This window comes from Octopus bimaculoides, chromosome 5 (assembly GCF_046866305.1).
Source record: "Octopus bimaculoides isolate indiv1 chromosome 5, ASM4686630v1, whole genome shotgun sequence".
NCBI lineage: Eukaryota > Metazoa > Mollusca > Cephalopoda > Octopoda > Octopodidae > Octopus > Octopus bimaculoides.
The window spans coordinates 104296544-104322149 of NC_142932.1; the positions used below are offsets into that span (position 1 = coordinate 104296544).

Below are 25606 nucleotides of genomic sequence, written 5' to 3' on the forward strand. Positions count from 1 at the left end.
CTTTGGCATCCAAACCACCACAGAAATACACCATTTTCTGCAGCGAATTCGAAACAACTGCATTTCACAAATAGAACTTAACCTAATTAACCCATTATTTAGTTGTTTTTACATCTTTTGCCCCTCCCCATTTTAGCCACCCCATTACTGCCCCCACTTTTCTTTAGCACTCCACCCACTGGATCTATTCACCGCTCCCAGGAGTGCGGTACTGCTCACTTTGGAAACCATTGGTCTAATGTCTATCCAGAATGAGATTTCTCTCTTACCCACTAAACACAGTAGACTTGAACACTGCTCTCCTATATGCTTGGGTTCAGAAAGTAAAAGATGAATTTTAAATTATGATAAAACTGCTTTTTTATTGATTATCATTTTTTATTCTCCAAAAATCGTTTTATTGTATTCTTCATATTATAGAAACACTTGCAGATAGCAGTTTTTAAAATTTGATTCTCACTAATTCTGAACAGAAATTGTATTAGGGACAAAATGACTTGCAGGTTCAAACAGGGTAGATCTGTCAGATTATACATTTTCAAAATTATCTTTAAATGCTCTCAGATACATGAGTTACAGAGTACTACAGCTAGCTAAAATGTTAACAGTTTGTATCCTCTCTATATTGTTTTGTGCCCTTAGCCAAGACATAACACACAATAATCAAATTCAACTTGCTAAAAGTACATACCCCAAGGAAGAACAATTCACTCCATTAATCAGTAGTAGTTCTATAAGCCTGGCAGCTTCTCTTAAAGATGAAGCACTCCGTTTATCCAGAGAAATTGATCTGGTGTTGGAATAGCAGTACACCTGTCAGAGTTTGCAAGTGATACAAGAACAATTAATACAAGTATATTTACTAAACCATGGATGAATGAATGAATGAATGGCTATTACCTACGATGAACTCCACTGAAACACAAACATATACACACACACATCTCATTAAAGAATATGCATATAAATGCACATACATGCAAGTACAAGTATTTTAAAGAAGTTATGGTTCTTAAAAGGAAAATGACAACTACTGTCTGAGATTTTTCAAATTCTGTTCCTAATTTTGTAATTGTGATATGGAAGTCCATATTTAATCTTTTGGCATTCAGATTCTTCGGTCAAATGTGATGCTTATTTATTCCCATTGTTTTGAATTAGTCATGAATCATCTCATAGTTTTGAGATAGCGATGTAATTATTTATTTTTCTTAGAATGACAGTATAGGGTATGTATGAAAGGCAAAATCTAACTGGTTTGAACATAAAACAGGTAGAATATTTTGGCCAGATATGACTGGTTTAACTGTTTATCATTTAATACTTTAATAGTTTAAAGTATTATCATTTAATTTTCATATAAATAAATATTTCTCCTCACCACTAAATTCCCCACTACCACAATGAGGAGATTCAGCAGGCTGCATATAACTGTTAGTTTTATGTTGTTAAAATTCTTCCATTCTGCCATTCTTGACATCTTGTTTTGCTTCCACTGTCCATGTAGAAGGTAAGTAAAAAATAATTTAGTTAAATAAAAATTAAGCAAACACCTAAAACAGGATAAATACTATATATTTTCATAAACAGAGACTCATGGATTTACTGTTAAACTTTCAGCTCAGTACCATTAGGTGTATGGCTGGTAAGCTGTTTTCTGTTAAAGTAAGGATTCTTGACTATGGCAAAAAACTTTCTTACGAGGTTAACTGAAGAATGTAGAAAAAGAAAAATGTCCAATCAAGAAGCATGACAAACAGGAGCTGCTACTAGTCCACTACTTTATATACTCCTCTACAGTTCATAAATTAGATAAATGAATAAAACTGATATAATGCTCTATGGTATTTTTTCTATCTTTTATGTAGCATTGATTATATAATTTTTCTTTGTCACTGAATATATTAAATGTTGCTCCTTTTTTTAAATTATTCCCAGGGTGTCAGTTGTGAAATGGCTTCACCAAATAATTATTTCACCACTATGCCCAATGGCTGTGATATCTATCTTGTGAAACCTCTTCTGGATGACCCTTCCAAACCTTCAGAATACAAGGTATTTATATTATATTACATTGTTCTTTTACCAGATTTAGTCATTGAACTTTGGCTAATCATATCAACTCTGATACTTGGCTGTATACCCTATACTCTTCCAGATGTCAATCCTCACCTGTTTATCTGTTTCCAAGTAAGGTATATTTCCGCGTGGTCAGACATGTTCTTGCAGAACATTGGAAACAAACAACACTGCTTGTATGACATCAGCCGTGATGGATTTATAATACTGTACATTTCGAATAATATATATATGTGTGTGTGTGTGTGTGTGTGTGTGTGTGTGTGTGTGAGAGAGTTAGTGTAACCTTATCTTGACATCATATGAAGGTTGTGGACAATTGGCAAGAGGAAGGGCATATGACTTGTAGAAGATTTTCCTCTACAAATTCTGTCCTACCCATGCAAGCATGGGAAAAATGGACATTAAAATGATGATGATGAGGAGGATGATGATGATGATGATGATGTTACTTTTCTTCAAGTGTTTCTTTTTTTTATTAATGCTAATATGTATTTTGTTGTTTCATTTTCTCGTTTCTCTAGTTTGTTCTATTGGGCAAGGACTTGGGTGCTCCTTCACAGAGAGCCACCAACAACATAACTGTGACAATTTTTGTTGAAAGGAATAATTATGCACCCCAGTTTGTCAATCTACCAAATAATATTACTACAACTGTTTCTGGTAATCAATTATATACAGTTACCGTGTCTGACCGGGACAATGTGGTAAGAAGTTTTGTAGTGACTTTGCATTATTCATTCTTGCTGATTTATGTGACATCCCACCTTAACTCCATGTAGGACGTCATTCAATGCCAAATATACAAACAAGTGATATTTACACACACACACACGCGCGCGCGCGCGCTTGTGTGTGTGTGTGTGTGTGATTGTGTGTGTGCATGTATATGTGCATGAGGTTATAGATATATACATACCTCCATAATGCTGATAGCATCAGGTACCCAAATATAAAATTATTACACATACACACACACATGCATGCACACACACATGCATGCACACACACACACTCATATATATATAATACATGCATATTTTTGATATAAAATAAGCTTCTTCACAATGTCTGTCTAATTTTACTCACAGAGTGTTAGTCAGTCTGAGGCTAGAGTAGGGGCCACAAACTGACCCTAATCCTAACCTTAACATGTACTTAAACAACGCTATTGCTTTATACATAGAATAAGCATATAATGAGCCACATAGAGATAATGCAATTAAATATTGTATTTTAAATTAGAAATAAACTTTAAATGCTATGTAGCAGTGATATTAATACATTATGTGTAATAGTTTTCCTGTTAAAAATATCAAATTTAATCTTAAGAAAATGAAAGATCAATCAATATTGATTAAATAAGCAACCTCTGTTTTTGTGTCTAATTATGTTACTCTATCATTATAAGTAGCAAAGAATTTCTTTACTGCTACTACTAAAAATTTCATAACAATGTAGATGTGCTATGCCTTGATTTCCTCTTAATACCCAGGACAGCTAAAGCCTACATGATAGAGTATAGATGAAGCATTCAAAATAAAATCACTTAAGAACTTTGACTTAGTTTGAAAACTTTTCTATCTTCTTTCAGCAAACATTCTCACGTAAACCAGTCCAATCAATAATAATACATATTTAATACATTGGTTTGTTGCATTTCAAAATTATACTTATAATATGTCTCAAGCAGTGTAATGTCCAGATGGCTTAGATCAAAAGATATTAGATCATATAGCAAACATGAGAATTCTTCAACTCTGAAGTTTTCTCTTTTGAACTTCTGTTGCTGTATCTCATACCTCTTAATTGGGTAATATAATAGTATTGAAGTTCTGAGTATAAAACTACAATGAAACAGAACAACTTTAAATTATACAGTCTTCACCACCTGTGCAATAAACTCTGCATATTTTGAATTCTTATAACACATCTAGATCCTTTGAAGCTTATGTTTTCAAGTTACCTCTGTATCATATACACTATAAATATAGGTACATTTTGTAATGTGGTATTTTGTAGTGGCTGTTTTCTATGGAATACAAAAGATGGACACTATACAAGATTTCTTATTCATATTATTTGTTTCACTTTCAGAAACCCTTTAATGATGTCTCCCTATCTCTGATTGGAGATGACCAAGCCCCAACCCTCTTTAGTATTGATTCTTCAACAGGAATAATAACAGTACCAAGACAAAATGATCTTCAGCAAGATAGTGACAGTCTTTATAAAGTAAGTTATTCACTTGATATGCTTCTTTATTTCATATTGCAAGAACTGCAAAAGTTGACTAATTTTACATTTTTTTATCTCCCCATCATAAGGGAGTCAGAAAGAGTCCCATTTTTATTTCTGCCTTTCTGTGTATGGGTGTTACAATAAGTCAAGTAATTCCAAGTGTTATTTGAAACTAGAATAATAAAATTAACCAAAAGTTTTATAGTTCTATATGTTATTTTAATTGTATCTTTATTTTCCAGTTGAGGATCCTGGCCAAAGATGGAGGTTCACCATCACTGACCAGTACAGCTATGCTCCTTATCCAGATAAACAAGAATAGAAACCCTCCAGCATTCTCACATAGAGATATATCTGTTAGCATAGAATATACAACTCCTGTTGGTCAAATTGTAGTTGATGTCAATGCCACTGATCCAGATAAGGTATGTATATGGTGGTTGTTGAATAACTACTGAGTATAACCATCTTTTATATTTTCTTCTGCATTCCATTTAGAATATAATATCTTTCTGTTGTGCACCTCCCATGATGACAAAGACATACACTAGTATGGCAAAACAAAAGGTTTACCTCCCAGACACTGATGATACTTTATCAGGTGGTGGAGCTGCATGGATGAGTTTCACCCATATTACACCTCTGTGTAAACAAATGAAAAAAAAAATGCAAAGAGTGATATTTTATTGTAACAAAAAAAAAAGAAAAAAAGATCCACTACCTGTTTATGATTCCAAGAAGTTCAAATTTTATTTTTAAAAATAGGTCCAAAAATTACATGCAACAAATTTTATCGTGTCAAACATTTAAGCAGCATGAATGTCCATAGTTTGTTGAGAAAAGTTAGTTGATGTCTTATACAGTATCTTCATATTTTGCTTTACTAACTATTCCAATTTGCATTGTCCCTTTATTTAGCCAAGCACTCCTAATTCAGTGGAGTACAAAGCTAATTGGAAAGATGGTGCATCAACGTACTTTTTCCTGAACCAACAAGATGGTACTATCATGTTGAAGAAACCATTGCCTAAAAATGGAGCATCTGCTTTTCAGGTGAGTAAAGTATTTCAAGCAGTTCTTACATGAACCTTTTATATATTTTTTTCCTTTATGTTATTATTTCATTGTGTCTCTTTCAATTAAATTAAAACACCAATATCTAATGAAGAAATAAGTATTATAATTAGCAACCGAATCACATTTTGAAACAATTTCTCTTTAGAATTTAATATTTTTCCTTTTAAAAAAAAAAATTTCAGTTCTTTATAATTATTAAACTAATAACTGTATGAGAAACTTTCTTCTTAATGTTCAGACTTTTCAAACTAGTATATCCTGATAGATGGTTACACTGCATATGTCAAACTAGCATATCCTGATAGATGGTTACACTAAACAGATTGGATGTTTTCATACCTTTTACTATAAGAGAGATATTTTCTCCACGGTAACTGCAGTGTATTTGCTTTTTAGCAGCTGAAATATGTCACAAACATATTTTAACTAACCTAAACTTTGCTTATGTCTAAACACTGCTTTGTGTTAACATTTCATTAGCATGTCTTTCCTTAAGAGTATTTATGATAGGAAAGAGTCTATTACCAAATAGAAAGCACAAACATACAAGCCAAAGGGGAAAGTCCTTTTATAATTGCTTGACTAGCTAAAAATTGTACTCAAATAACACTTTTTTCATCTTAAAAGAAAGGAAGAAAACATTAAACAGAGTTTGAGGTGAGTGTGCTAAGCGGTGATAAGTAAAAATGCAATATTAATACCAGTTCAAATATGCAATAAACATGTTTGGACTTTTAAACAAGCCATGCACTGTGTTTTCTCATGGAAAAAATTTTTTGCTGTTGATATATGGCATAAAATACACCCAAATCAATTCACACCACTGCCTGTCTGGAGTGAGGAATGCAAACATTTTGGAATAGTTATCTTCTCTTCAGTCACAGAAACCTGGCAGTAGCACTGATAAGAGAGACAATCTCTCATGTTTTTCCAGTCAACATATGTTGGCTGGCAGTACAAATTGACAGCTCATCATAATTAAATTACGGAGTGAGTGCAGTAAGTGGTGATAAATAAAAGTGCAATATTGATATCAGTTTGAATATGCTAAAAGCATGTTCTGGCTTGTAAACAAGCTATTCACTGTGTAGTCTAGGTCTGCTCAATCAGTACTGATTCGAAGCTAAACAACCATAACAAAAGCAGAGTATAAACTTAGTTTCTTTCTTTAGCTCTATCTCATTCCACATTGTTATCAACCTCTTAAATAAAAAAGAAAATGAATATTTAACAAATACAAGTTCTCTCTCACTAGCATAACTCTCAGGGTTTTTCAAGCATATAATCATCACACTCTAAGGTGATAGGTATATCATATATAGTATGTATAAATTTATGGCACAAAAACATATATAGAACTATTTCATGTATTTAAAAATATGATATATAAGTTTGTTCATTTATTTAGCATCCATATTTCCTTATTAGCATAAGTTGGACAGGGACATATTTCTGGGAGGATTTTTTTAAAACTAGGCACTCTTACTGATGCTAAACTTTACCAGATTTTCAAGTTAGAGGTATTTTATTTTGTGGATCTGGAAAGGCAGAGTGATCAGTCATAGAATCAACAAGGAATGTAAATAATATTCACCATTTCCCACAACCAAAGCTGGGGAATGTCAACATTTATGCACAGTCACGTGTGCATACATAAAACACAGACACATACAGATATGGTTGTATGCAGCGGCAGTCAAAACTGTGGGACTGAGAAGTTTGCTTCTTAACCACAAGGTTTTGGGTTCAGTCATATTGTGCAGTTCTTTGGGTTAGTGATTGAAAGACTCTGAATGAAACCACACAGAAAATTATGCCCGGTTGTATATGCAACTGCCCATACTTTGTGCAGTGGAAATGTATGTAGGTTGCATAATCTGAATTTATTCTATTTGTGCAGCACCATTGCAAATCAGCAAATTGTTTTTACACTATCTATATATAGTTCCGGTTAGAGGTTTCAATTTTGTTTTTGGAAGTGACATGAGTGCATGATATTGTTAAAGTGCAAATATAGCGATATATATACCTTCTGCTTTTGTGATCACTTCTGGGATGATTTTATTCCACCCATCTCTGAGATACATTGTGTTTTTTATCACAGCTTCTGTCATTTAAATAACACATGTACTCTTAAATACATAGTATTGGTAATGTTTATCTACATACATATATATGTTATGCATATATATATATATATATATATATATATATATATATATATATATCCTTTAAGTTCATTTACATGAAACGTTTTTGAGTAGGCATATAAAAACTCCTATTTTATTATGGCAACCACAGCCTATTGATACCAACTTACAATAGCAGTTTTATGGGGTTGTACCGAGCTGTGCTGATATAATGTAGGATAAATACATACATACATGTATATATATATATATATATATATATATATATATATATTTAGTCCAACCCATGCCAGCATGGAAAGCGGACGTTAAACGATGATGATGATGATGATGATGATATATATATATATGCATATGTGCATACCTATATACGTGTGTGTCTATGTGTTTGTATACATCTACTATTCACTAATCCAAAAGCTAATCCAAGTTCATGTGGCTTTCTTATTGACACTTCTGCTAATAAATAACCCACTTGATTTAGTCCTTCAAAGCCATGTGGAATAAAACATACCTCACTTGAAAAATAGATTAGGGTTAATACCAGGAAGGGCGTTCAGCTGTGAAATAGATACTTCATTAACATATTTTGTCTAATCATTCTTGTACAGATAAATTGAATGACATAAAAATTAATATTCCCATTCTTTTTCTATTTTTTCTTTCAATGTATTTTCTAGTTTCAAGTTGAAGCTTCTGACAAAATGCAACCTGTAAGGACCAGTACGATCAACGTGCTAATCAATATTTTGAGGGATGCTAATACACTGACATTTTCTCAGTCATCTTATAGAACGACGATAAGTGAGAATTTGGCTGTTTTAGCTTCCATACTAACAGTTGTAGCAAGTCCCCCAGTAAGTGAGAAATATTTCATTGTGTTTGTAAATTATTTTTACTTGCTCATTCTATCTACTTTCCATTCATAAATACATACATCATGTAAAAAAGCACCGAGGAAACTTTGTTAAGTGATTGGCACTGGGGTGGGCATCCAGCTGTAGAAACCATGCCACAACAGACGATTGGAGTCTGGACAGCTCCCTGACTGGCCAGCTCCTGTCAAACCATCCAACCCATGTGAGCATGGAAAACGGACGTTAAATGATGATGATGATGCATACAAATTTACATACATATACACACATACAGGCGTGCATGCATTCATATATTCATACCTAGTAACTTTTTGTGGTTATTATCTGAATTCTAGCTCATGAACCTACCTAGCAGTTTCATACATACACACACACTCACACATATGTATGTATGCATGCGTGCATACATGTATGTATGTATGTGTGAGTGTGTGTGTGTATATATATATATATATATATATATATACAAAAAGAAAAGGAAAGAATAAATAGAGTCAAAAGGAAGAGGGAGTATGATTCGACAGCTGTTTAATGGCTACTACACATGTTTCGATACAACATAGATCCACATATATGCAGGATATAAATTATGTAATGGTTTACCTGTATAGTAGGACCTAGTTGTATCTCCTCAGGTGATATATAATTGTTGTCTCCATAAATAAATGTTTGATTTCTTAACAGAATACACCTCAACTATATATATATATATATATATATATATATATATATATATATATATATATATATATATATATATATATATATATATATATATATATTTATAGTGTGTGCGTTTGTGTACACATAGATTACAGAACTACTACTGTTGAGTTTAAAGTGGTAAATGTTGAAGAAATTACAATAAACAGTCGTTTATATAATTTATTTCTATGTTCATTTTACTATTATGGTTGTCTAGAACTCTACATTATGTTGCAGAGAGCTAAAGTCTTTAGATCTCTGCAACATAATGCAATAAACTGTTTTCTGATGATCTGTTGTGTTGCATTTAGAATATCCAATGCAGAGTTCAAAACAACCACAAGGGTAAAATGTACAAAAGAAGAAATGATATAAACACGTGTTTATTGTAATTTTTCATATATAGAATATAAAGAAAGTCAGGAGGTATGAGATGAATATCTTTATTTCACCAGTTGATGTCAATAGGATGATGATTGTTTTATGGCCAAAGTCATGGAAAATAATTTATTATACCCTAAAATAAGTTATTTCTCTATGATGTTAGCTGCAAAATGATCATCATCCTATGGATATCAACTGGTGGAATAAATATATTCATCTCATATCTCCTCTTATATATATACTCTTCATGAAATATACTCTTCATGAAATATACTCTTCATGAAATAATCTTATATACTCTTATATACTCTTCATGAAATAATCTTCACTGATTGGTTTTATGGGATTTCAATTGCATAGGACTCTACATTACACACCTATGTATTGGTTTACTATGTGATTTGTAGCATGGTCCACTAAAGGGGCTTTTTTTTATTACCACTGGATTATATAAATCCATATTTGTGTGTGTGTGTGTGTTGTGTTTGTCTCCCATCTCTGCTAGACATCTGGTGCTGGTTTGTTTATATCCTCATAATTTTACAGTTTCACAAAAAAAGAAAAAGTAGCAAACTTAAAAAGAAGTACTGGGGTTGACTTGTTTGACTAAACCCTTCTAGGCAGTATCCCAGCATGGATGCAGTCCAAAGACTAAAACAAGTAAAAGGCTAAAAAACATACATACAAAATTATATACTAACTGCTATATTTATGACTTCTAATTCTTGATGATGATTCTAGAATGTTAGTTTCTCCTATTATGGAAGTGGAACACTTTTTAACATTACAATTTAGATGACTGACTTAAACAATTTTATATTTCAGCCTGGCATTTCTTATGCACTCACTGGTATGAACCAAGCCACAGATTATTTCCAAATCAATCAAAATGGACTTATAAGCGTGAAAAGTAGCTTAATTTCAGACAAATTTAAACAAACTGTTTATTATGTAAGTATGAAATCAATTCTTTAAAACAAATATCGTGGCTGAACTTGTGACGGGTAGCAAGAAACCACATTTGTCCTCTACTACTTTTTTTCTTCTCCCTTTAACTTTCACTTTCGTGCTGATTTTCTCTTTCTCATTTCTTTCTTCCTTCCTTTCATTTAATAAACAATTGCAAAGGACATGGTACTTCTATAAAATAATGTCTAAAGTAATCTTGTACTTCAAAATAATGTTTAAAGTAATCTTGTACTTCAGCTGCTATTAATGAGAGTGATTATTCTTCCAACTATAAACAATTTTTGTGTGACTTTCAAAATATTAAAAATGAAAGAGCATTGTTGGTAGAGAGTGAACCTCCACATTTAAACATTCTTATGAAAACATTGAATATTTCTTCTACTGTAGAACATACATATATATACATACATACATACATACATAGTCTCACTCATGCCAGCATGAAAGGCAGACGTTAAATGATGATGATATATATACATATACACATATATTCATACATGTATGTATGTATGTATGTATGTATGTATCTATCTATCTATCTATCTATCTATCTATATATATATATATATATATATATATATATATATATATATATATATACACACACACACACATACACACACAGAGGAACAACATTGATTTTCTAGAAACATTTTGTTCCTGATAATTGATTTGTTTTCAAACCAGAGCTGGTCACCTTGGCCAACACACTATAAATTTTAACAAATGTCAGCTTTACTTAAATAATTATAAGAAATACAGTTCCTCTCCATAAGCACAAATCAGCGTGGATTCTAAAAGGCTCTGGATCATCAGTGTGCAGAAAGTCAAGCATTAAACTGAAAGGTTGCCTGCTATCCTTCAGTACAGTTGCAAGGAAAAGATTGACCATTGCTTCAAAGTTTGAGCTATGTAAACTTCACCAGACTGTCAAATGGAAATTATATAGCCAAAATTTCAAAAAAACTGTCAACTTTTTCATTGTAAAAAGTGTATCTATATATATATATATATATATAAATTAGAAATGATCTAATTATAAATCTCAGAGAGAATTAAGCAGCAGTATTACGATAAAGCAGTTGTATACTGTCAACTCAATGTGACAGTCCCAATAAGGGAATCATACTGCTGCTATTTAGCCCTAGGAAGCTGGACTGCTTCCTGTTGGCCTTGACACATTCCCTGTGTCCTTATATTTGCGAGGGGGAGACAAGCACCCCCACCCAGCTCAGTGTGCATTCAGGGACATGTTTCTGAGTCATTGAGCAATGACTATGTATACATATGTATACACACATGCACACACGCACATATATATATATATATATATATATATATATATATATATATATATATATATATATACATACATACATACATATACATACATACATATACATACATATATATATATATATATATATACACATATATATACATACATATATATATACACATATATATACATACATATATATATACACATATATATACATACATATATATATATATATATATATATATATATATATATATATATATGCGAGTAAAAATAAATACAAAAAAGGTGGGGGGGGGGGGGTTTGTATGATTGTGTATAGAGGAATATATTATTTTGTTTAAAAGAGTTCCAACACTGTCTGTTTTTTATGTTTTATTTATATTCCTGCAGAACCAATGTGGGGTATAGAATATGGAATATACAATATATAATATAATATACAATATATAATATGAAATAAAATAAAATAAAAATGGATGGCACCATGAAAGAAAGTATTGAATGTAGATGAAATATTGAGTGTTCAATATAAAAGATCAAATATATAGATATAAATATATAAAGGCGACTCGAGTTTCAGGGCTATTTCCCTTCATCATGGCCGGTATGACAGACACATATATATAACATATATATATACAAACATATATATATATACACACATATATATACATACATACATACATATATATATATATATATATATATATATATATATATATATATATATATATATATATATATGTATGTATAAGTGCATGTGTTTGTGTGTGGATGTGTGTGTGTGTGTGTGTGTATTGGGAAATGCAAACACAAAACTGTCCTGCCTAGTGAAGCTGAACCAATTGAGGTGCCACCTCCTACAAGCAAAACAGTATTTTATGGAGCATACCTAGAACTGATTGGCTATAGTTGGACTCACCATGACTCATTTCTTCCCCCATGTAATATCTTTGGTCATTGTCAACAATGACAGACAAACTAATATAATACATACACACATACATACATACATGCGCACATACATATATATGTGCATGTGTGCATGTATGTGTGTGTGTATATGTATATAAATAGATAGGTAGACAGATAAATAGAATGTAAAGATTTTAATGACTTAAATTAATTCTTTTTTTCTCTCACGTGTTTTGCAGATGACAGTAACAGCAAGCAAACAGTTTGCTATCTCTCGGCAAAATGTTTCTGCCAGTGTAACCATCACAGTGTCAAGAAATTTGAATGGACCTATATTCTCATCTAACGCATATACTGCTACCATTGATGTTGACAGTCCTCTTGGCACAAGTATAGTACAGCTCTCAGCCACTGATGCCGATAATCATGTAAGTAATTGGAATATACATGACTATAATTAATTATTAATTATTTATTAGCTTAACAGAGATGTTACCAAAGATCTTTCAGAAATAACTAGAAGAAGCAGCAATCCTAAAATATTCAACATTTTTTCTTGATACATTTTAAAAATAGCTGAAAAAATACTTGTATAATGAGTTTGTAAACTACATAAGTTTGTTGGGCCTCAGAGAGGCAATGATAAATGACTCTGACCTTTGGCATTATGTTGTGCTTGAGAAGAAAACTCATCAAGCCAAGTGAAATCATAGTTGTGGCAGATACTGGTGTCACACAAATGGCACCCATGCCAGTGGCATATTAAAGTACCCATTACACTCTCAGAGTAGTTGTCATTAGGAAGGGGATCCAACCATAGAAACCGTACCAAATCAGACTAGAGTCTGGTGCAGCCTTCCAGTTTGCCAGCCCTAGTCAAACCGTCCAACCCATGCCAGCATGGACAACAGATATTAAATGATGATGATGATGATGATGATGATGATGATGATGATGATGATGATGATGATGATTTACTCTTCTTGGTTAAATAGTTTTGCTATTATCATTACTAATTACAACAAACTAAGGAGTTGAATAGTAAAATTGATTGAAAGTGCATTGGCTGAATTGTAAGCAAATTTGCCCTTCATGTTACAAAGGTCAATAAAATGAAATACTAAGCACATACTGAAGTTGGTTTAATAGACTGACACTAGTGTTTTTCATGCTTCTTCAAGCAAGAGATTATACCTGCAAAATCTGAATGAATCTGAACTGCTTGTGCTTAAAGTAGAGTAGGATGTTAGACTTCAGCGTTTCTTTGTGGAGAAGCAATGAAAACAAATTACAACCATATGATAAAGTTGTAAACTAAATCTAAAAGCTACCTTGAAGAAAGGTTTTAGATTTAGTTTACAACTTTTAAATGATTAGGTTTTGTCTACAGACATGTTAAAAAATTATCAGTTGTAAGTTTACAAGAGTTAAAAGAAAATATTTGTATTGTAAGCCTGTTTGTTTTGAGAAAATGGTTTATGAATTATTTATTAGAATATGAGACGTTTTGGCATTACTTATGAGGAGATGCAGAAACGTTCCTGGCTTTAGACAAAAGAAAATACAGGAAGATTAATTACGATTTTATTCAACATATTTTCCCCTCAGGTTCATGCACTTGTAGTGGTTCTTCAGTTTTTCTGAGCTCTGTAAGAGAACTCAGAAGTTTGGGGCTCCAGCGAAAGCCTTTCACAATACCCTTACAGCCAATAACTACTCAGCATCTCCTTGTATTTGATGTTATTGATTTGGTGTTAATTTCTTTGACATCAGACATTTTAACATTGTTCTGGTTTTAATGCTGCTCTTGGTCTCTTCTCCCTAACTCCATCTCTCTCACTTTCTCTCCCTCTGTTTATGTGTGAGCATATTTCTCTGAGTTTGAGGAAAGGGAAATGTTCAATTAATAAGTTGTAATGTCTCCCACTCCTGCTTTCTCTCTCAGTCTTCTCTCTCACTCTATCTGCATGTATTTATGCATGCACAGACAAGTGTGTGTGTGCCTCTAGTGACAAAAAGTACTGTCACCAAAACAGGCTGAATGCCCAGTCAGTCATGCCAAATCGTCAGTGTCCAGTCAGCTGTACCCAATTGTCTCATTCTGTTTACCACTGTAACTGACTAACAAATTAAAATGAGAGTAGAGATTGAAGATTCGAGTACTGCTACAATAACTGCCTTGCATCCATGTAAAATGTGCTTTCAGTGTTTTTTTCTTTAATTTTGTTATTTCACTTTACAATGACAAATACATTGTAATATATTCTTTCCAATTTCAGGATATTCTTGAGTATTCAATAATCCCCTCAGCTGGAATCACCGACTACGTTTATGTAGGACCATCAACTGGATTGATTAGTCTTCGGAAGATGCTAATCAATTCTACTACTAACCCATTGCAAGTAAGTTGCTTTTCCGTTTTTTTGTTTCAAACAAATATCGTTATTTAGAATTTTTAAATTTTGATTTAATAATCCTAACTTAAGAGAAAGACAATGTACAACACTTAAAATTTTCAAATTCAAGTGTATTCCAATATAATGTAAGATGAATTTAATTTTTCTAATTTTCAGTTTACAGTCCGAGTTACTGATAATTCTGAGCCAGAAAAAACTGCTAATGCTCTTGTCAAGATCCAAATTATAAAAGACCAGTTCCTTCCAGTTTTCAGCAATCTTCCTTACAGCACAACTACAAAGTATGATGTTGCTTTGAATGCTAACATATTTAATGTTCGCGCAACAGATGCTGATTTGAAGGTATTTCTAATGAATCTCCAGATTTTCTTGATTACCCAGTTCTATTTTGGATTCCCCTAATTGTTTATATTGTTAATAAATTATGTAAAAACTAGTAGGAAAAATACTTAACTAAATATTCTCAGTATTTTTCTCTTTTTCTTTACCTCACTCACACAATATCATACTGTTTCTAAGGTGTACATATTGAAATAAAATTTCCATGTCTTTTTCAAGTTGACATAAAACCTAAGATTATAGTACAGTAATACCTCACTTTATGAGGACCCACTTTACGAGACTCTGGGGTTTACAAGTTTTATTTTTCAAGCACAAGATCCAAATTTTGTACAAAGTGCAAAAGTTTCCACTACCTTAACAAATGCTTCTGCATGTTACCAAGAAATTTATAGCGTGTGTCAAAAAGCTTCTTCTAAGCAATCAACTCTAGACTTGCTTTTTAAAAAGAAATCTACAAGTCCATGTATGAGTGCTTGTGAATTGGTTATCATGTCTACAAGTGATGGTATGCATGAGTGAAAATGATTCAGACAACGATTATAATAATATTTTTTGTTATAAATGATTTTGATATTCTTTTTACTGAACATAAAATATTCTTTACATTCTACTATTGTTTTATTGCCATTTATTTACAAGTATTATAAATTTTAGGGGTAAAATATTTTTTCTGGGAACGAATTACGTTTTATAACATTGCTACTATGGGAAATGATTGCTCTGCTTTATGAGTTTTCACTTTACGAGCAGTCTCCAGGAACAAATAAACTCATATATTGAGGCATTATGAAAGTTGCTATACTCCTGCAATTTTCAGAAAGGGTTTTAAGTCAGATGGGAGTGAATTGCCACAACAATTATTAGGGCATTAGATAGAACGCCTCACTGTATTTCTACTTGCTTCGCTGAGCTCAACATTCCACCTAGATCAGCCTTGCATTTCATCTGATTGAAGTTGATATAAAAACTAGCCAATACAAGGCAGAAGGTTGGTGGAAATGTAAAAAATGGTGGACTAAATGTCTGGTGATATTCTGGCTTCTTGAGTTCTGAGTTTAAATTCCACTCTGGCCTACTTGGGTGGAAGAGTTAATCTGCGACCTGGCTTAACACTAGGACTTTGTACCTTGGGTACCTTTAGCAGACTTTGCTCTGGATCGATGATAATGATGATGATGATGATGGTGGTGGTGGTGGCGACAGTCGTCACTGTTGTCGTCGTCATTCTCCTCCTCCCCCTCCTTCCATTCCTTCTTTTTAAAAAAAATTTGCTTACTGAGATGTACTTGCATAGCAAGTGACCTGATCTGAGATCGTGTGCTGGAACGAAAACAATTGCAGCGTGGAAGGTGTTTATAAGCCATTTAAAATAACACACAAAATCCGTTAGATTCACTTCAACATTTAAATTTAATTTGTCAAAATATTTTCGTCGCTTTGAGACCACGACCTGTTCACTGACAAAATTCTGTGCTGCATCTGCTTACTGTTCTTTTTTTTCTTTGTTTCTCTCTACTATCCTTCTGTCAGGGTAAAATACAATATGGAATCAATGGAAGACTCTCTGCCCCAAGTTATTTTCAAATTGATCAGGATACTGGATCAGTTACTGTGAAGAATACGATTATTAATGATACAGCGTCCACATACAGTGTTAGTATTCTTCTTTTGTTTTTCATTTTTTTTGTTCTCCATTCATTTCTTTTATTTCTGTTCTCCATTTCTTTCTGTCTTGCTCCCAAGTAACACACTTTCTCTCTCTCTCTCTCTCTCTCTCACTCTCTGACAAACACACACACACACACACACACTCACAAACATACATGCTACACACACATGCACACACTCACACACACATGCACAATCACACATGCGTGCACACACACACTCACAAACATACATGCTACACACGCATGCACACACACACACACATGCACAATCACACATGCGTACACACACACATGCACACACTCACACACACATGCACAGTCACACATGCATGCACACACACACACACGCACACACACACACACACACACACACACACACACACTATTAATATATGGTAATTTTTATTTTCAGCTTGGTATCATAGCATATGATAGTTTCCGACCAAATCAAATCGCTGAAACGGTTTTGCAAATACAAGTGAACAGAAATCCCTTTTATCCTATATTTCAACCAACAATTTACCGGAGACAAATTTTGGAAACTACTGATATAGGAACAAGTATCCTGCAGGTGACTGCAAATGATGCAGATGTCGGCGTAAGTTATATTTCTTTACATTTTTTTACTCTCTATCTTCTAACATATATTATATTAATGTGAGCCTTGGTGTATAACATATTTCTTCCGACATGAACGTTGATATATATATATATGTATATATATATATATATGTCTATATGTATATGTATATATATATATATATATATATATATATATAGATTTTGCCAAACCCACTTTATGGTGTGATCATCATGAAACTTGGATTTTCTACACCTGAAGAATTCTGGTATTGGCCTGAAACCTGACAGTGTTGATAACCCAGTATTAAGGTTAAGTACTTCTCTGGAAGCACCCTTACTTTCCACCCTACCAGGACCTTAGACTTTTATTTTATATATATATATATATATATATATATATATATATATATATAATGGTTTGGCAAAAGATATCAATAGAATAAACACCAGGTTTACAGAGAATATTTCGAAAATAGCCACACTTTACTTGATATAGACATAATCTTTAGATGTTAAGTGTACAGAAAAATTTAATCTTTATATTTCTAAATTAGAAATGTGTGTTTCAACAGTACCAAGTATTTACAAAACAATGAAACCTTACATAGCTTTCATTGCTAAAATAAACTTTTTTTTTTTTTTTCTGTGTAGCAAAAGATCAGATATTCATTTGGACCAAATAACAACCAAGCTAGCTCATATTTCTATTTGAATGAGATGACCGGAAATATTATTCTGCAAAAATCATTGACCAATATCACTGGTAACACTCTCACTGTAAGTAAGAACATTTGACCTTACAATTTAATTGCAATACTTTTTAGGTTGTTATGGTAAGTACTGATGATTAAAATTAACTTGTTGCTGAACTGAATCCATCATCCTAAAAAAATATCAGACTTTGTTTCTATATAAGAAATTATTCTTTATCCATATTTTTGTTGCTTAGACCCAAGTAATACATAATTGTACAGACATGATTAAATGTGTTCCAACCATAATTATCCATATTTTTGTATATCTAAGACTGTGTTGTTAAATGTGTCCTTCCTGTGTTAGAATGTGAGGTTATGATTTGAAGAAATTTTGCTGCCATTTCTTGCAGTTTGGACAACCATAAAGAAGTTATTTAAGGAATCAAATTATTCTCTTTTGTTTTAATGTATACTAGATCATTAATACTTCTTTGTTTCTGATGGCAAGCAAATGTATTAGATTTGATTATTGCCTTTTGTTCTTTTACTAATAAAATAAGCATTTGTAATATTTTGTTGTTAGTTATTTAAAACAATATTTTATGATGATGACTATACTTTACTGTGATAGTTCAAAATTAATTCAAATATGATAATGTTTGATATGATAATGTGAGAATATTAATTCAAATATGATAAAGCCTTCTCCACCTTTACTGATTGGCATGAAGTCAAACATGAACACACTCTGACTTATAATTCTCAGGCAGGATGTAGCCTCATTCTGCATCTTTTTACTGCTGCTGCAGTTTCCTTTCCTCCTTGGGACTGGCTGGTTTTGTGTTACATCCACTCAAGCTTTCATGAGTCATTCATGTCTTGCTCTTGTTTCCATACTGTATCTCCCACTGGACCTAGATTAACCACATTAACTCCTTCCTCTTCCCCCTGAACATTGATCCTCAGGTAACCTTTCCTTGCCTATGTTTTTTCAAGCAACTGTTCAAGAGGAACATCAGTCTTTAAGTTCTAATTAATCTCAGATAACCTGCATTGGCCTTTGACACATAATCTTCATCTAGCTCAAACCATTTAAAGAATACTAAATGCACATGTCTTATGAACTCTCTTCATTTCCTGCTTATTATTATAATCATTATATTGAAAAAATATATTTTGATTTTATCTTAATTTTGCATTTTTAACTGATTTATATGTTGGCTTTGTATTTGCAGTTCGGTGTCTTAGCTGAAGATAATGGTATCCCGCCAAGGTCTGCTTTGCAAGAAGCTACTGTTGAAATAACTGTGCGCAAAAATTTATTTGCACCTGAATTTCAGAAGAATAGTTACAATGTCGAAATTGATGAAAACACTAAACTACAAACTACAGTTCTTCAAGTATCAGCTACTGACAAAGATACTGTAAGTATTTTGTTTTGATATTCTTATCAATTTATCAATACAATTTAATGGCGATTTTTGTACCCTGCTTGTTCATGTAATATCAAGCTTAAATTTTGTGTAATGTAATTAAGCCAGAGGTTCTCAACCATATTTTACCTACGAACCCTTTTGATTACTATTTCACTCTAGTGGACCCCCATAACCATTTCCTATTTCAAGCCTAGTTTTATAGAAAAATTACTATTTTGTTGTTCACACATTAAATTGTGTAGGTTGAACTATGTAAAATATTAGAGAAAGAAACCTAGCTGTGTCTTACAATACATACCAATAAAGACATCTAAAGCAATTTTTTTCAGAGCCCTTAAAATACTATTGTGGATCTCCAATATACTATTTTATTGCATGGATCCCCAAAAATCTATATGGACACTCAGAGGCCATATGGACCCCAGATGAGAACCTCTGAATTAAACTAACTAAAAAAATATATTTAGGAGCAATAAACAGGCATAAAGTATGGATGTTAGATGCTGAAAGTGAGAAAAAGATCATGATTTTTGAAAAAGAATATTAAAGAAAGTTCTTTTACATTTCAATAACATCATCAAATAAATAAGAAACAAATTATTTGGAAAACTGAGAATTACAAAACTTTTCTGCTAATTGTTAAAATCTATATAATGAAGTAGTCGGTCATGAATTACAATACCATGACATTACCTTTAGCAAATATTTCCAAGCATAGGCAAACATCAAGTAGAAAGAGTAAAGGAAGACTAGAAAAGAAGTTGTTGAGGTAGGTAGAATGGAAAGAGAGGAAGGTGTTTGAAAACATGATGTTGGTTGATGACTGGAAAAAAAGAACATTGAATTAAACTATATGAATTAAAATTGAATTAAACTAATTACACCTGATGAACTAAATAATAATAGGAAATATATTCAGCTGCTAGGAGTTAATTTGTTTGTTCTCTTTGTGACATGAGGCACATAAGATTGCAATGTGATCTCTCCAACCAGCTTTGTTTTCTGCCCCTGTTATGTTCACATTCCAGTTTCTCTACCTTTCTTGTTTCCTTTCCTTGTGGTTTTAGAGTACCATGCTGCTCTTTTCCCCTCAGGCTGTCACTTTAGTGCCACCATACAGTCACTTTCTTGATCGTGTCTGAGGATGTGTCTGATCCACCTGCATCTTATTTCAACATTGATCCTGCTGATGCCCATTGTTGTCTCAAATGTGTCATTTTGGCCTCTTTGTAGCCACTTGGTGTCAAGTATTCCCCTTAACCATGTGAATAAGGAGCTGTCCATAATATATATATTCCTTATTATTAGAATTATGTGCAATTCTTGTGCAGTGAATAAGATGTAAATGAAAATGTTTTGATGACTATTTATGCTAAATACAAAATAATTATATACTCTATACAAATCCTAATTCTATACAAATCCTAATTCTGTCTTTCAGGACCCCGCCTTTAATACAGTCAACTACCGACTTACTGGTGATGGAAACATTGCATCTTACTTTGATTTCCAGGATGGAATTTTCAAAGTGAAGTCATCCCTTGAAGCAGATAACATTCCCTATTTTCAAGTGAGTTTGAAAATACTGCTAATACTTTTAATTTGAACAATTTTCATAAGTACCTATTGATTTGTTCCTTCTAAAGAAACTGAAGGAACTTCTACATGCATATTTCCACTTCATATTCATTAGATTTTCTTGTGTATAATGCATTTGTTTTCTTTTATAGGCACGTGTTGTCGCTTTTGATAATGGGAGACCAGCCAAATCAGCAACAGTTTTAGCTAGGATTACTATAAGGCGAAATTTAAATCCACCTTATTTTACACAAGTGAGTTACACAAAGAATATTGAAGAAAATATTGATATTGGAACCACTATACTAAAAGTGACTGCTCAAGATACTGATAAACATGTAAGTATAATGTTATGTCATTCTTTTTATGTTTCTAAATACAATATGGTTAACTTTTGTGGTTCTTTTTCCCCCAATTGCTTCATTTTATCATCATTACATTTAACAAATGTTAAAACCTACTTTTTCTTTCTTGTCATGAGCTTTACACTCAACGGTACTTTTCTTTACTTCTCTTATTATAAAATATAAAACATTTCCCTATTATATTTGCTGTTCAATAAATTGTTAAAAGTATAAAAGTGACAAGGTAATATACTGAATAATAATGCATGTATTGAAGCTAACATAATTTTAAGGCTCTGTGTTATTTGTTCTATATTTTTTCTGTATCTGCTATGGTAACTACTGCTCTTACATTATTTTCTCATATACATAAAAATATTAGCAGTATCTTATATTAATGAATGTTAAGGTTGAAAGCTTACTAATAACTTACTTCAACTCAAAAATATTTGTAAATATAAATAGAATATTTGACTCAAGATATTTTAAAATGACTTATCCAATTCAGCAATCAAAATCTTTAAGATGACTTAAACTTTCTTTCATATATTGTAAACAATCTAAATCTTATACATTTGTGAATAGTCTAAATGAGAGACAAAGAGGAATTAGTGAGACATATTAACAAGGTTTCAGGTGAAGTATTTACGAAGTTGAATGTAGTCAATACATTCTTACTAACTTGTTAAATATCTAACTTTTTTCCTCAATATTTGATATTTATCATAATTTTGCTTTCCTTGATTTTTTGACATGCAGTATAGGATTTATCAGAAAGATATTGTTGATTATTATAATCTTTAAATATATGTTGATAAGAGATATGCATATGACCAATTTGGCTGAGATAAAATATCTCAGGGTAATATTCTGTCTGTTGAACGCAAATACAGTTGTATCATAAATATGTAAAATAGTGAGTTGAAAAACCTTAAATAACTGATTATCCATGCAATTAGTAGATAAAAAAATCCTCTAGGAGCAATAAGTAAAGGAAGATCATGTTAATAAGATTGATTAACTGAAATTTTGAATAATATGAAAAAGGCAATTTAGTCACTTGATCGATTCAATGTTGTTGTTTCCCTAGAAAAATTAACTTCAGACGTAGTCAAATAGTTAAAAGGAATTAACTTGCATGATGTGATGTTTTGAAGATATTTTTATATTAATTGTGGGAGTGCTGTTTCTGTTTCAATACTGTTAGCTGCAGTTTCTTTTGGTCTACACATCTGAAAACTCTACACATCTGTCAAATGATACAAATTTAATATTCAATTTGGGTAATTCCATCATAATAATTTAGTTGTATGGTTCTTCAAGCTTTTTTGAGAACTATCTAGTCTTCCTCCAGATAAAATCTCATCATTAATTCACACTTGAAATTTTATACTGCCATTGTTGTCTATAATTTTTGTGTTCTGAATATTCAGTTTCTTCTTCATAGTTTATTAAAAAGTAGTAAAGACTGATTACATTACTTTAAACACTCATGTAATCTTTGTTAAATTCATTAGCTTGGAAGCAAAATGCAATTAACAATTATCACTAATGAAATCAGTTTAGTTTTAAGATGCATTTTGGAGATGCTCTGAGATGCATTGTCAGGGATGTTACTGAGGTGATTTCAGGACTATCAACATAAGACTCCTTTTCCCAGTTGACCCAGCTGGGGTTGCTCAAGCCCCAGCTTGCATCCCAGTAGCAGTAAACTACTATTCTAAGCCCTTTGTACAAAGCCACATAGTGGACTTATCTGCACTTCAGTGATGGAATTTAGAGTCCTCCACTACATGCATATTTACAATAAGGAGGTGTATCCTTATTGACACAGCAACATCTTATAAAAGAAATCCCTTTATGAAAGTTACAGAGAAGCTGAGTACAAAGATCTTGAGATCAAAATCAATAGGATATGAAGTATGAAGACCAAATTAATACTCATGAACATAGGAGCATCAGAACACATGTAGAAGGGAGCAAAAAAATTCACCACCCATTTGTATTCCAAGCAACAATAATATTTATGTAATCCAGAAGATTGCATAAATTTGCTTGGAAACGTTGACATACAACAGAGAGTGCTGTCAATCAAGTAACATCTTTCCTATACAATCTTAGATCTATAGTTTCTTATACCACCTCAGGTTCATAGTTTGCACCCAGCCGTACAAAATATAAAACAAAAACTACAAAAGGAGCATCAAAATAATAATTTTGTCTAAATTTTCTGTTACAGGCACCACATAATGAAATAACTTATAAAATAGAGGATTTACCTTCTACTCCAAATAACATTGGTTCTAAAAATCAAGCTTCAAAATATTTCGATGTAGAGCAATCAAACGGAAATATTTTTGTTGCTGGAGATCTTACAAAATCCACTGTCAATGAATTCACTGTAAGTAACATTTGTCAGTCTTTCGCAATAATAGAAACGTTTCTATTAAAAGTCTGCATCTGTCCTACTATTTATTACTTACACTTTCTGGTTTTAAGAAAAGCATTGTTTTTCTATTTGATAATTCATTACTAATGTGTGTATGTGAGTGTATAAGTGAAGTTTGTGCATGTATGTGTTTGTGTAAGTTTATGTACTGTAGTGTGGAGGCGTAATGGCCCAGTGGTTAGGGCAGCGGACTCGCGGTCATAGGATCGTGGTTTTGATTCCCAGACCGGGCGTTGTGAATGTTTATTGAGTGAAAACACTTAAAACTCCACGAGGCTCCGGCAGGGGATGGTGGCGAACCCTGCTGTACTCTTTCACCACAACTTTCTCTCACTCTTAATTCCTGTTTCTGTTGTGCCTGTAATTCAAAGGGTCAGCCTTGCTATACTCTGTGTCATGCTGAATATCCCCGAGAACTATGTTAAGGGTACACGTGTCTGTGGAGTGCTCAGCCACTTGCACGTCAATTTCATGAGCAGGCTGTACCGTTGATCGGATCAACTGGAACCCTCGATGTCGTAAGCGACGGAGTGCCAACAACAACAACAATGTACTGTAGTGAATATTTTTTAAACATGTCTGTCTGTGTCTGTCTCTACACATACATAAATATCGTCAGTAGTTTGTATATCCGAAAAAGAAGCACACTCTAAAGCATTACAGTAGATTTTGGATATATGAACTTCAGATGTATGAACTTGTTTTTAGAGGTCCTAATGTATACACACACATACATAAATACATACGCACACACACACACACACACACACACACACACACACATATATATATATATATATATATATATATATATATATATATATATAAAGAGAATGAATGGGAGGAAGAGAGCCTGCCGTATGTCGACCCAATAGAGGGACCAGCTATCCGAGTTGATAGTACCGGGATAAATAAAGCAATTAAGAGTATGAAGACCGGGAAAGCCCCCGGCCCATCAGGAATCACTGCAGAAATGCTCAAAATATCTGGCAGTGTTGGCTATAGCCTAGTCACCCGTATTACGAACCAGGTGATACACGAAGGAGTCATACCCAATAACTGGTGTAGCAGCATCATAGTCAACTGCTACAAAGGTAAAGGTGACGCTTTAGATACAAATAATTACAGAGGCATCAAGCTGTTAGATCAGGTTATGAAAGTTACAGAGAGGGTCATAGCCCAACTAATTAGGGAGCGAATCAATTTAGATGAGATGCAGTTTGTGTTCGTGCCAGGTAAAAGCACTACTGATGCCTTATTTCTAGTGAGACAGCTGCAGGAGAAATACCTAGCTAAGGATAAACCTCTGTACCTGGCTTTCGTTGACATGGAGAAAGCCTTTGACAAGGTCCCCCGATCCCTTATCTGGTGGTCAATGATAGAAGAATGGTTAGTGAGAGCTGTGCGAGC

The 25606-nt window shown here is 32.7% G+C and overlaps 1 protein-coding gene across 1 annotated transcript in view; it reads left to right on the plus strand.

Moving 5' to 3' along the window:
* LOC106874390 (uncharacterized) overlaps window positions 1-25606 on the plus strand; it is a 390389-nt gene that overhangs the window by 144559 nt on the left and 220224 nt on the right. Inside the window, exons 55-71 of the mRNA XM_089352838.1 lie at window positions 1939-2055; window positions 2604-2786; window positions 4177-4314; window positions 4563-4745; window positions 5239-5373; window positions 8228-8404; window positions 10340-10465; window positions 12923-13111; window positions 14963-15085; window positions 15257-15442; window positions 16973-17095; window positions 17525-17710; window positions 18346-18471; window positions 19625-19813; window positions 21267-21395; window positions 21556-21741; window positions 23987-24148. Of these exons, the coding sequence (XP_089208964.1) occupies window positions 1939-2055; window positions 2604-2786; window positions 4177-4314; window positions 4563-4745; window positions 5239-5373; window positions 8228-8404; window positions 10340-10465; window positions 12923-13111; window positions 14963-15085; window positions 15257-15442; window positions 16973-17095; window positions 17525-17710; window positions 18346-18471; window positions 19625-19813; window positions 21267-21395; window positions 21556-21741; window positions 23987-24148 (2658 nt within the window). The remainder of the gene's footprint in view (window positions 1-1938; window positions 2056-2603; window positions 2787-4176; window positions 4315-4562; window positions 4746-5238; window positions 5374-8227; window positions 8405-10339; window positions 10466-12922; window positions 13112-14962; window positions 15086-15256; window positions 15443-16972; window positions 17096-17524; window positions 17711-18345; window positions 18472-19624; window positions 19814-21266; window positions 21396-21555; window positions 21742-23986; window positions 24149-25606) is intronic.